This window comes from Choloepus didactylus, chromosome 10 (genome assembly GCF_015220235.1).
Source record: "Choloepus didactylus isolate mChoDid1 chromosome 10, mChoDid1.pri, whole genome shotgun sequence".
NCBI classification, from domain to species: Eukaryota; Metazoa; Chordata; class Mammalia; order Pilosa; family Megalonychidae; genus Choloepus; species Choloepus didactylus.
In genome coordinates, this window is record NC_051316.1 from 88,920,410 (window position 1) to 88,932,925 (window position 12,516).

Consider the following 12,516-nt stretch of genomic DNA (forward strand, 5'->3'; position numbering starts at 1 on the left):
CAGGAAGAACTGGCTGAAAGGGGCTTGAGCACTTGGAAAAACATTCAGGACAGGATATAGATTCCCCATCCCCAGAGAAGAGTTTTATTTTTTTAAATAGCCTTACCAGTTTTGTGAAAGTTACATGTACTACTATAAAAATTCAAACAACTCAGAAAATAGCACCAGAGAAAGTAAAACCGGGCCACATCTCATCTGCAGATGTCACTGTTGTTCCCACAGTCCATGCACAGACCTGTGCAGAGATTTATGGGCTCATAAAACACAGCTTATTAGGCTATCAGGTTCAATGTATAATTAAAGTGTCAATAAGTAAAGATCAAAATCATTTTTAATGGATATATAATATTTCACCATATAAATCTACCAACATGCACTTGAGCCACACCGTCATTGGCAGTTTCCCCTCTTTCACCAGTGTCATCTGCACAGCAGTAAGCACTCAGGGGCACTCGTCCCTTTGTCGTTGGGCAGTTACCACTGGCAGTCTTTTTTAAATAGAAGGATAGACCATCTGCTTTTTGTGGCTTAATATTAAGCAACCAGAGAATATGTGGTTCAGACTGGGCCACTATTGAGAGCAGAAGGGGTGCTATTAATAATCACAATTAATAAAGAGGGCTGTCCTGGGCAAGCTGGGATGTCTGGTCCCCTGCCAGGGAAGAGCCCTGAGGATGTTCCTGCAAAAAGGCATGTGAAGAAGGCAGGGCCAGCCCATGCTGTGATTACATTTAATCCAGTTGCATCACCCCCAGCCCCCAAACTTGGGGCTGCCAGCTAGGGTTGGTGTCTCCGGCTGTTTTCAGTCTGTCAACACTGGACATCTGGGGGTAGAGGCTCTCCAAACTTCCCCTGCCCGGCCATCCTTCTATCCAGTCACCCGTCCATCCATCCATCCTGCTCCTTGACAGGCACCCGTGGCCCAGTGGCAGCGACAATAAATTTAGTCCGGCTTGTTTGTCACCATATCGCCAGTGCCAAGAACAGTTTCCAAAAGTGTGCAGTAAAAGGGTTTGTGAATGAATGAGTAAATGAAGGACAGTGAGGACCATGCACCTGGCAGTTGTCATTTATTGTTAACACAGGCCAGGTGTTCTGCTAAACTTTGTACACACGTCTTCTCACTAAATCCTCCTGGCAACTCTTAGCCCATTTTATGGAAGGGGAGACTGGGTCTCAGACAGGTAAAGCCACCTGACAGGTAGGGAGTGGCAGGGCCATCACTTGACCCAGGTTTGGCTGACTCTGGGGTCACTCTCTGACGCCCCCACATGCACACAGACATACCACAACTCTTCTATCCTCCCTCCCCCTCTCTGCCCTTTGGATCCCATTGCACCTCGGTGAAGGGCACCAGAGAGCCCTGATGCCATTGGGCAAGAGGGTTCCGGCCCAGAGCCCAGAGACTCCTCCACTCAGTGGCTGGCAGATGAGGAGTTGACATCCTGTCCCCAAACGGGGACCTGAGGAAGGTCTGAGCTGTCCCCACGACAGCTCACTCTGGGCTTGGGGTACAGGGTAGGGGTCGCTTCTTCCCACATGGTTCCACGCCCAGTGAACTCAGAATCACAGAATTCTGGGTTGGAAGAGAACTTCAAGAACTAGTCCCATCCCCTCATTTCCAGAGGAGAAAGCTTAGGCCCCGAGTGGCCCAGAGACGGGAGCAGGCCTCCCAGCTGGCCAGCAGCACCGGACAGATCCCCTGGCAGGAAGGCCACTTGCCAGCTGTCAGCTGACCCTCTCTCCCGGACACTGGCCATTCTGTGGCAACTGCTGGTTGCACAGACCAGAAAAGAAGGGCTCGGAACCGTCAGCAGCCCTTTCTCTGCCTACGGTACTGCGAGGCCCGACAGAACGTTTTCCTCTCCTTTTCTTGGTCCCTCTCGGTCTCACGACCCAGATAAGCGCCCCTTTCACAGGAGCACCCCCCGGGTGGGCTGGCTGAGCCTGTGCCGAGATCCAGCCTGCTCGCTGGCGCTGACCCGGCCCGAGGAGCGACCGCCCGCGCCCCTGCCTGCTGCTTTCCCATGTGAAAGGTGTTTAATTATTTCTGACAGAGTTCAGCGTCGACATCTGTTCGTGAGTGGGGAGAGTCCATTTAGGTTATCCATCACCGTGACAGGTTCAACTTTTTTGGAAGTGCTTTTTTCCTTCATAATGGGGCCGGGGTGGGGAGGGGTGGGGGCGGCGGATCAGCAGTGACACGCGGCACAAAGACCCTCCTGGGGCTCTGCACACAAGGCCAACAGCAGCCCCGTCGGGGGAGGGACCACCGCCACCAGCAGGGCCTTCTGAGCACCCCCAGGCCTCACAGTGACCGGGAGGGTTAGTGGGCACCGGAGGGTTGAGGTTGGGAAGGAGGGTTTCATCAGGTCTGTGAAAGGCTTTTAAATGCTTACTTCATTCTGGGCTGTACCGATCATTCATTCATTCATTCCAGACATTTGCTGAACTGGACATGGTGCTGGGCACCGTGCTAGCCTCTGAAGACACGGGGAACACAACAGGCACAGTCCTTGTGGGGTTCACATTTTACCAGGGAAGACAGACATTAAACAACTAATTGCACAATAATCAACTGCAATGTTGATAAAGAAGGGGGAAGGGGGAGAAAGGATCCTTTCGGTGGTGAAGATGGGGGGACCTGCTGGGCAGGGCAGGGAGGTCGAGGAAGGAGTCCTCGCAAGGCGTGACTGCCCAGCTGCAGAGAGAAGAGCCCCTGCGGTGGGCAGCCCCGACTCAATCCCTTCCCCTCTCTCAGTCTGTTCCACATCAGTAGAATGGGGCCGTGACACCTGTGAGGTATGCATGCCTGGTGCTTGGCACGTAGTAAGAGCTCAATACCTGCTCATTGATATTATTTACCAACAGGGAGGAGACTGGGCGTTGCTTCTGTGGCAGCAGTGCCCTGGGGATCCAAGGGTGTCTTCTGAGATGTACAGGACAGTGTCCAGGGGTGAGTCCTGCTCTTAGAGTCCAGCATGAGCCCCTATTTCCCTTGCTACAAGGTCCTGGTCGATAGAATGAGGGAGATAACCAGCACCTTCAACTCAAAGAACCCCATGAAGTATGATGTGAATATCCTCAGAAAAGATGGAAAAAAAAAAAAAAACCCACCTTATAAATACCAGGGCTTGCATTTTTAGTCTCTTTCTCATTTTTTTTCCATGACACAACAAGTAGTGACACCTGGTTCCAACCTCAGCCACTCACTGGGCAAGGAAGGCACATGCCCTGGGTGGCTGTACCTGAAAAATGGGGATAATGACACTTGTCCTGCTTGGCACTGAATAAAATATTATCATTACAGTTTAGCAACTGTTGCTTTTAACAACAATCTAAAGACTGGAGGGACCCATGGTCAGCTAAGTCAGGAAGTCTCTTTTCAAAAGTAGGAACTCATTCATTCATATACGCATTTGGGCTCCTACTATCGACCAGGCACTGTGTGCGACAAGGAGCTTCTGACACAGGAGCGCCGGTGGTAGCTGGGGGCGGGGGTGTTGGATGGGGAGGAGGCCCTTTCCTTGCTCTGTTGGGGGAGGTATCACCGAGCCCTCCTTTGACCATCACCTTGATAGCTTTGGGTGGGTGCTAAATCAGAGAGGAAGGGGCTGAGAGGGGCTAGGAGTCGAAGCTGCAAAGCAGAGCCCAAGGGGCTGCATCTCATGCCGGTGGAGCACTGGGTCCTGGCCCCTTCTCCAGGAGCACCCTGGGGAGGCCTCTACCCCTCCCACCCCCACCCCACGACGGACACCAGAGAAGAGAGCAAAGGATCAAAGGTAACAGGACAAGGGGCCAGGAAGGAGACAGTGAAGGAAACTGCTGAGTGTGAGAAAGAGTAGTGGGAAGTAGGGAAGTTGTTTTATAAAGCTGGAAATTGAGAGAGACAGAGAAACGGAAGGTCAGTGGCGATGTTGAGGGCCAGGGTGAGAGGAGCTATTAAGCTGGGGCTCTCTCCACCTCTTGGCGACCCGCACCCCCACCCCTCAGCCCCTACAGCACCCGGTCATGTTCTTTCCCTGATAGGAGCCGTGATCCAGGTGACAGCGGCAGCGGCGCGGGCTGACAGGCAGCGGGGCGAATGGTCACTGACATATGCTGATGGAGGCCGCTTGGGCAGGACATGAGAGGCCGCATCAAGGGGGGCAAAGCAGGTTTCTCCAGTGAAACTCGGCAGCTTGTTCAAGTGCATTAGCCTCAGGAAGGCACCAGCCCCTTCATTGTCTAAATTGCAGTTTAACTCAACACAGCGGCTGGTCCTGGGCTGGCCAGGAATGCTGCTTTGTGCAGCTGTCTTCCTGGAGCCAGGCGTGTCCCCTGTGACCAGCCAGAAAGGCTAGCCTTGCCTGATTTGAGCACACGCAGCTCCCCTCCCATCCCGAAGCCAGGGTTCCCAAATCTCGCATTTCTCTTCCTCTGCACAATGCCCCCGGATCCTTAAAAGCTGCTGAAAATGAATCCCTGTCCAGATGCTTCTGGACTACATGGCTAAATGAACACCTGGTTCAGTTCTGGAGCCAGAGCAGGTGGGTTCCCTGGGTCCTTACCCGGATCAAATGGGTGCATGCCCTCACTCAGGTCCATCCCCAGCAGACAGTCGCTCCCAACTCGCCGGGACATTGCCCAGCAGAAGGTTCAGCGCTGGTGGGCATGCGGCTGTCTGGCAGCCCCAAGTGCCCAGTCCAGGACTCGGTGCATGTGACAACTCCTACATTGTCAGACAGTGTCTTTGTGGTCCAGACAGTGCCTGTCTTGGGGTGGAGGTACACACAGACTGCAGTTGGGCAGCCTGGGTTCAACCCAAGGCTCTGCTGCTTACCAGCCCTGAGACCCTGGGCAAGTTTCCCATCTGTAAAATGGGGATGATAACAGCAGCTACTCTTTCCATGAGTGGCAAGAGTCAATGGCATAATGCAAGTGGAGTGCAGGCACAGTGCCCAGCACTTAGGGACTTAGGAAGTGCTTGGTTAATGTTATTGCTCTTATTGCTGTTGTTTTACCAATTAATGGTTAGAAGCCAACAGAACTCAGCTGTTGGGATGACAGGGAAAGACCAGGCAAGGTAAGTGGCATTCCGCCCTGGGTGCGGGAAGGGACAGATGAATGAGGGGTGGGTACTGACCTTCTGGAAGTGGGGCATATGCCAGAGGGCATCCAGCTTTACCGGCGGCTTGTACTTCCTCAGCTGACTGCTCCGGGTCTCGTACAGCTTCCCAAGGATCACCTGCAGGGCAGAGCAATGCAAAGGTGGAGAAGGTGACCTGCTTACCTGAAGAAGCCCAGGCTAGGAAGAAGGGACCTGAGAGCCAGAGGGTTGGGATATTTGGTGTGGCAGGTCTATGGACGGGTCACTTGGCTTCCCGCCCCTGGCCCTTCTCCAAGAGTCTGACTTCACAGCACCTGCAGCCCTGCTATTGCCCCTGGCCACAGCTGAGTGGTTGGGGGAGGGATCATGGGGTGCCCCGAGCAAGTTGTTCCAGTTTCTGGTTCTCCCTAGAACATGCAGGGTTCAGGATTGAGCCTCCTTGAGGCAGGGACGGGATCCCAGTCATCCTTGTGATTTCCTGCCCAGCTAACACACTACTGGTGGTTAGCAGGAGGGTCTGTAAGTGTTTGGATGAAGAAATGCATGATTTGATGGACTGCTGCTATCTCTCGGGAGCAGGTCCTGCCTGGAAGAGGGGGCCTCTTTTTGGGGGAGGGACTTAGAGGCCCAGTGCAGGGGTCCTGCAGTCTCTGTGGGGTGGGATTTCAGAAGCCCGGAGGAAGCCCTGAGCCATACAACCGTCTAACAGCTGCAGCAAGTCCATCATTAGAGTCCCGTAGCCTGCGAGGCCGGAGCCTCCAACCTCAGAACCAGCAGGAGGGGCCATGGACTCTGCATTTTCAACACACACCCCAGGGGATTCTGATGCACAGTCAAGCCTGAGAACCACCTTCTTAAGAACCCACAGCTCTGATCCTTGTCAAATTGCAAGACTCTCTAGGGAGTTAACAGATGAGCTGTTCACCCTTGTGTTTACCGACAGTCTTGGTGTGAAGAGTGGAGCCCCACGCCAGTGCGGACAAGGGACACTGTTTTGGTGACCAAGCAGGGGAGGGCACTGGAACCCAAGTCATACAGACAAGATGTGCCACTGTGGAGTGGGGGTACTGAAAGGGACCCAGGACAGGGAGGGCAGGATCATCTTCATGGATTTCTTCATCCTGTAGGGTTGTTCGATCGCCCCAATAATAACACAGCTCAACAGTGAACAGTTATGGCTTTTGTACCTTCAGGCTTTGGGCCAAGTAGCTGACACTTGCATTCACTTATCCAGTCATTCAACAAATATTTACTGAGCATTCACTACATTCCAGGTTCAGTTTTAGGAGCTAGGGGTAAATGACTGAATAAAACAAAGTCCCCACCCTCAAAGAGCTAACATTCTAGTGGGAGAGACAATAAACATACAAAGAAGTTAATTTTTTAAAATGCCGGGTCATGATAAGTGCTTAAAAAAAAGAACTAAAGCCCGGCAAGTGGTCAGCCAGGGAAGAGACGGTATTTCAGGGAAGTCCTTCCCTGTTAAGGCAACATTTGAGGAGAGACTGAAGGAGATGGAAAAGGGAGCCATTGAGATATCTGGGAGGAGAGTGTTCTTGAAAAGGGGAGCAGCAAATTCAAAGGCCCTGGGGTAGGAGTGCACTGGGTATGTTTGGGAAATAGCAAGGAGGGCAGTGTGGCTTGTGTAGGAAGGGGAATCAGAGAGGCTGAGGGCGTTAGATCATGTAGGGCTCTGGAAGCCTTTGGAAGGCAGAGTAATGACATGATCTGACTTTGGATTTGAAAGTCTCTCCCCAGCTGTTGGTGGAGGACAGATCCGGAGCATCATGGGGTATAAGGATATATGCTGGGCAAGCAGTCAGGAGGCAAATACAGCAATCCAAATGAGAGGTACAGGTGGTTTGGATTCAAGTGAAGACCTTGGAGGCAGTAACTAGTAGTCAGATTCTGGAATTGCTGAGGCCTCAGAAATGGAGCATGAAGGAAAGAGAAGAGTATGACTCAGGATTTTGGCTCAAGCAACTGGAAAAAAAATGGCACTGCTGTTTTCTGAGATGGAAAAGCAGGGAGGCAGAGGGGAGTTAGGTTTGGGGTGGGAATCGGGAGTTTGGCTTTGGACATGTCACGTTTTGAGACACTCTGTAGACATCCAGCTGGAGAAGTTGCATAGGCAGTTGCAGATGGGCTGAAGATACTAATCTGGAGTCCCTAGCCCTCCACTGTGTCCGGAGCCACGCTCCAGGCTGAGGGCAGCCCGCAGTGTGGGGGAGGAGAGGCGGTCCCAGGAAGAGCCCTGGGACCACCCAGGCGTGTTTATCTCAGTTAGGGCTCACAGGCGCCCCCGGGTGGTAGGTGTTATTATCATCCTCTTGTTATGGATGAGAATCTGGGATTCCAAGAGACAGAGGAACTCGCCTAAGGTCACAGACAGAGCCGGAAGTGGCAGAGCTGGGACGCGAACCTGAGCAGCCTGTGCCTCACGGCCTCTCCCACAGTCTGCTAGCCCCTGCCAGTCCTGGGGGCTGAGTCGGGGCACAACTGTAGTGCCCCCAGGAATCCCACTGAGAGGTCGAGGTTCCTGGGGATTTATCCATAATCATTGGAGCTAACCTTACTGAGCTCTTACACCATGCCAGGCAGGGCTGTCTGTTCCAGAATGTGCTTCTTACTTACTATCCCCATTCTAAAGATATGAGACCCGGTGGGGTTAATAACTGCCCCAGGGTGGAGCAGCTTTAAGTGGTGGGATAAGGCTTGGACCCAGGCTAACTCCTGCTCACACCCTCCTGCAGGGACCCTCTAGACCCCAGCATCCCCTGTGAGCCACCCCCTACTCCCCACCCCCGATCTGCCCCATCGCTCTCTTTCATGGGCCTTTGTTGTAGCTGCTCCTTGGGGACAGGGCCATGGGTTGAGCCTTTCTAGGCCTGCAGGCAAGCTCGATAAACATTTGCAATAAACATGCCTTGTATTATTTGCTGGTTGTTTCACGCAGATGCAGATTTTCTGTGAAGCTGATACGGCTTGAGCTTTGGGGCTCCTAATCCCAAATCTGTGAGGGGCCCTAGTCATGTGCTCACATGATCCTGCGATAAATTTGTAAAAACTGTGATAGTAATATGTTTTTGTTTACTTTTTCTTAAATAGGGACCCCAAAATTCTGTAAGTTTCAGGCCCCTCAAAACCTGGATCTGCCCTGGGTTTCACCTGGGATAAGCTCTGTCATTCCTTAAAGGCAGTTTTCCTCTGAGGGTTGGGCCCAGGTTAGATAAACTTTCAATGTCTACCACAGTGTAAAACCCACCGTGGCACCAGGTACACAGAAAGTAGTCAACAAATAAGATGAACTGAACTTAATTTGAAGATGCCGCCACCTCCACTGAACCCTTTTTACTGATTAATTTTATCAATCAGTTATATTAATTTATTGAATGTGTCTGTGGATAACATTTAAGTCCTTTGGAACAGTTATTCTCTGACTTGTAGAACACAGTTTTGAAACTTTATCTTTGAACCAAGCTGATGTTAAAGGTTTTTTAAAAAGCAGAGAAGCTGTCTAGTTAGGGGTTAAAAAGCTGGGCTTCAAACTTGGAGGGACACAAGCAAGTCAGGTCACCTTTCTAAGCCTCAGTTCCCTACTTTGGAAATGGGATACTGATGCCTAACACCCAGGGTTGTTGTAGGGTTCACTGAGTTAAGCTTTGAGCAGAGTGTCTGGCCCAAGATGCCTGCCTGCTAAACAGTAGCAGTTACCAAGAATTGCATTTGGGGTTGCTGCCATCCAAAATCCAGGGCACCCCATGCTGCTTACAGACCCCAAGGAAGAGGCAAGACTTCCCTTTGGTTGGTGGTAATTTGGTCTTGCAAACAGTCTTATCAACTCCAATAAATTGTTTAGCAGCCCCAGACAATAGCTCCCGCCTCCTCCACAGCAATTGGTGGGTTCATAGCTATTTGTAAGACAATTTGGCAGCCACAAAGAATCTTGGAGCAGAAGAGAACTCTGTGGCTCACTCAAGTGTTTCTGAGGGTCTACGATATGCTAGGCACAGCTCAGCAGGCCCTCCTTTCACAGGACCTCCTTATTTGTCCAATAAGGAAACTGAGACCCAAACAATGTGGTGACCCAGTCAAAGTCACACACACTTGGAGATGGAACCAGTTCCAAATGAGTGCTTGGGGTGTCGTTCCTCACATTAGCTTCTTAAGGGATGTTCTGCTAAAAAAAGGAGGGACACTACTACGAGATAGTCTCCTAGAGTCAGAAAATCAGTCCCCAAAAGCTTGGGTTTCAGTGGATTTGCCAGCACTCTGAATTGCCGTGAAACAGCTGCTAATTAAAAAGCACGACTGTCATATGGAGCTATAAAACAGTTTGTAATGGCAGTGCTCTTTCTGAAACTCATCATTACCATAGTAAGTTGACTCTTCCTTGAGCCATTAATAAATAAACTACTCATGGGCTGCTTTTAAAACATCATTACAATGCTGTGCTCTTTAACGAGTTGGTGGCTCAGACTCCACCGACTGAGGAGGCGGCTTTGATTAGGGCTGCTGAGAACAGGCAGGGGAGGCCCGGTCCCTGGACCCCCAGCCTGAGGAGCCCCCAGCCCCCCCATCCTGCATTGCCTCTCCTGGCCCACCAGGGAGATTCTCTGGGTTACAGTCAAGGGAACCAGCATTCCCTTAAGACTCTTCTGATGCCCAGCTTGGTTGAATTTTGGATTTGCTGAGGTTTCCCATAACCAGCAGAAGAGGACTCTGGTTCGTTCACGTGTTTCTGAGAGCCTACCATACGCTAGGTGCCTGTATGCTAACCAGCACAACGTGGGACCTCGCTTTCCAGAAGCCCGGCCTCTGGTGTTTGGCACTGCTGGGTCCAGGGCTTGTTTCTGATGCCTTTGGTAAGCCCCTTCATCTGCCTGGGCCTCAGTTTCCCCATATGAAAGTGAAACTAATAGGGATGGTGTCTACAGCCTCATGGGGTTCTCGGGAGGACTTGACGCAGAAATGCAGGGTACAAGCTCTGTCTAGTACTCGGTGCAGGGCATGGCTTTTTGGTCCATTGGGGTTGCAGTTGTTGTGACAACCAGAGGCACTAAAGCCACACCCTTTATGAAATCGATAAAGCATTTTGTGAACATAGAATAATTCTTATTTTTATGATGATATGTTTGGATCTACTGGAAAGGAGGCCAATCTCAGAGGAGCTCTTAGAAGTCTGAATTGCAGAATATTTAAAGAATATTTAGTATTTTCAAGTGTGAACAACAACAAAAATTAACAGCTGAAGATGTCTTTCCAGGTAAAACTCTTGCTGAGCCCACTTTCTGCCAGTTGCTAATGATTCAGATCATTAGCAATTGGCAGTGGACACCCAGTGGAGACCAGCACAGGTTTGGGCATTGTTCAGAGCTCTGCTCAAACTTCCCTGGGCAAGGCGTTGCCTCTCGGAGCCTCAATTTCCACACCTGGGAAACGGGATAATAACCCCCACCTCGGGCTTTTGGGAGGTGTAAACGAGTTGACATATGTAACGTATGTGACATGTTTAGCATGGGGCCTAGTCATGAACTGATAAAATATATTTCTAAAATTTCATAAAATGTGTTCTTTAAAGCACCCTCCTCAAAGTGGGTTCTCTTTTTTAACTTTGCCTTATTAGCCTTTACTTTTTAGACAGTGCGGGGCACATCTCTGTCTAGGTCAGGTCAGATTATTTGAAAAACTGACTTTTGATGTGTGAGGTCATGCAGAGGGTTGGTGGCAAAACGCCCCAGGCAGGTCAGGAGAGCTGGGTTCTAATCCTGCCTCAGAGACACACAGGGCCAACTTGCTGGTGCCCCGGGCCAGTCTTTCCCTTACAAACTCTGAACTTAAATCAGGGGTTGTTCTAGTTTGCTAATGCTGCAGAATGCAAAACACCAGAGATGGATAGGCTTTTATAAAATGGGGGTTTATTTCACTACACAGACAGTCTTAAGGCCACAAAACGTCCAAGGTAACACATCAGTAATCGGGTACCTTCACTGGAGATGGCCAATGGCGTCCGGAAGAACTCTCTTAGCTGGGAAGGCACATGGCTGGCGTCTGCTCCAAAGTTCTAGTTTCAAAATGGCTTTCTCCCGGGATGTTCCTCTCTAGCAAGCTTGCTCCTCTTAAAAACGTCACTCATAGCTGCACTCCCTTTCCTCCCCCTGAGTCAGCTCATTTATATAGCTCCACTGATAAAGGCCCACCCTGAATGGGTGGGGCCACGCCTCCATGGGAACATCTCATCAGAATCATTGCCCACAGCTGGGTGGGGCACATTCCAAGCAAATCCAACCATCACCAAAACGCCTGCCCCACACAAGACCACAAAGATAATGGCATTTGGGGGACACAATACACTCAAACCGGCACAGGGGTGAACCTGAAAATTGACAAGACCCTTTCCAGTTCTAAAATCCTCTGATGCTGGTCAGTCAAGCAATAAGCAACTCGATTCCCCATCCTCACCCACACCCACAAACACTTGCAGATGTCAATCTTCAAGCTTTGCCCCAGCCAGCACTTCTTTCTCCCCCCCATCCCAGCCATTTGCCTTGCGGGCGTGATGGATGTGTTTACCTTGTGCTTTTTCTCCATTTTAATGGCTTTTTGGGTGGCCTTCTGTTCCTGCACCCAGAGCTGCTGGTACCGGTGCTGCAGCAGATCAAAGAAGGGTGTCGAAGGCCTAGAGGGAAGTCCAGAGAGGGCTTGAGGTCTTGGAAAAGCCAGTGTCACCCCCTCCCCACTGGGCACCCACCTAACTCTCAGGGGCTGCAGAGCAAATCAGTCTCCTCCAGGCTGGGAAAGGCTCTCTCCCAGCCTTGAAAAGCTATGTGAGAATTAGGTCCCTTGTGTGATTTATTCAACAAACATTTACCGGGCGCCTATCAAGTGCTCGTGGGCCTGGGGCTGGACAGTCTTGCCACTTGCTGCCATGAGCACTTTCTGGTGCTGAGCTTTTTAATAGGACCCACCCCTCGCTACACTGGAAAGCACTATTTTATCCTCATCTTAGAGAGGAGGGGGAAATGTCCCAGGGCAGCGACGGGCAGTGCTGAGAGTCAAACCTGCTCAAACACAACCTCTGCTGCACCAAGATTCCACATCCTCACAGGTGGGCACCACATGCTCCCAGGTGGGGCCTCATCTTTAAACATGTGAACAGAGATGACGGCCTTTGTTATTACCGTCTCTTTGTCTTTGGAAAAGAGAAAATGGAAACTCCTGGCAAAGGTACAATGCTGCATAGATAACTCTGGTGCTTGGATTTGAAGACATGAGGAGCCCACACCTTGACCCCAAGTTTTTGTGGGTTTTTTTGTCTGTATTTTTTTTAATTCAGTTTTATTGAGATATATTCGCATATCATACAATCATCCGTGGTGTACAATCAACTGTTCCATCATAGACTTGTGCATTCATCACCCCAATCT

The 12,516-nt window shown here is 50.8% G+C and overlaps 1 protein-coding gene across 1 annotated transcript in view; it reads right to left on the bottom strand.

Moving 5' to 3' along the window:
* CFAP77 (cilia and flagella associated protein 77) overlaps positions 1-12,516 on the bottom strand; it is a 159,951-nt gene that overhangs the window by 22,039 nt on the left and 125,396 nt on the right. The window contains exons 4-5 of the mRNA XM_037797451.1: positions 11,663-11,768; positions 5,126-5,227 (exon numbers count right to left, since the gene is read on the bottom strand). Coding sequence (XP_037653379.1) covers positions 5,126-5,227; positions 11,663-11,768 — 208 coding nt within the window. The remainder of the gene's footprint in view (positions 1-5,125; positions 5,228-11,662; positions 11,769-12,516) is intronic.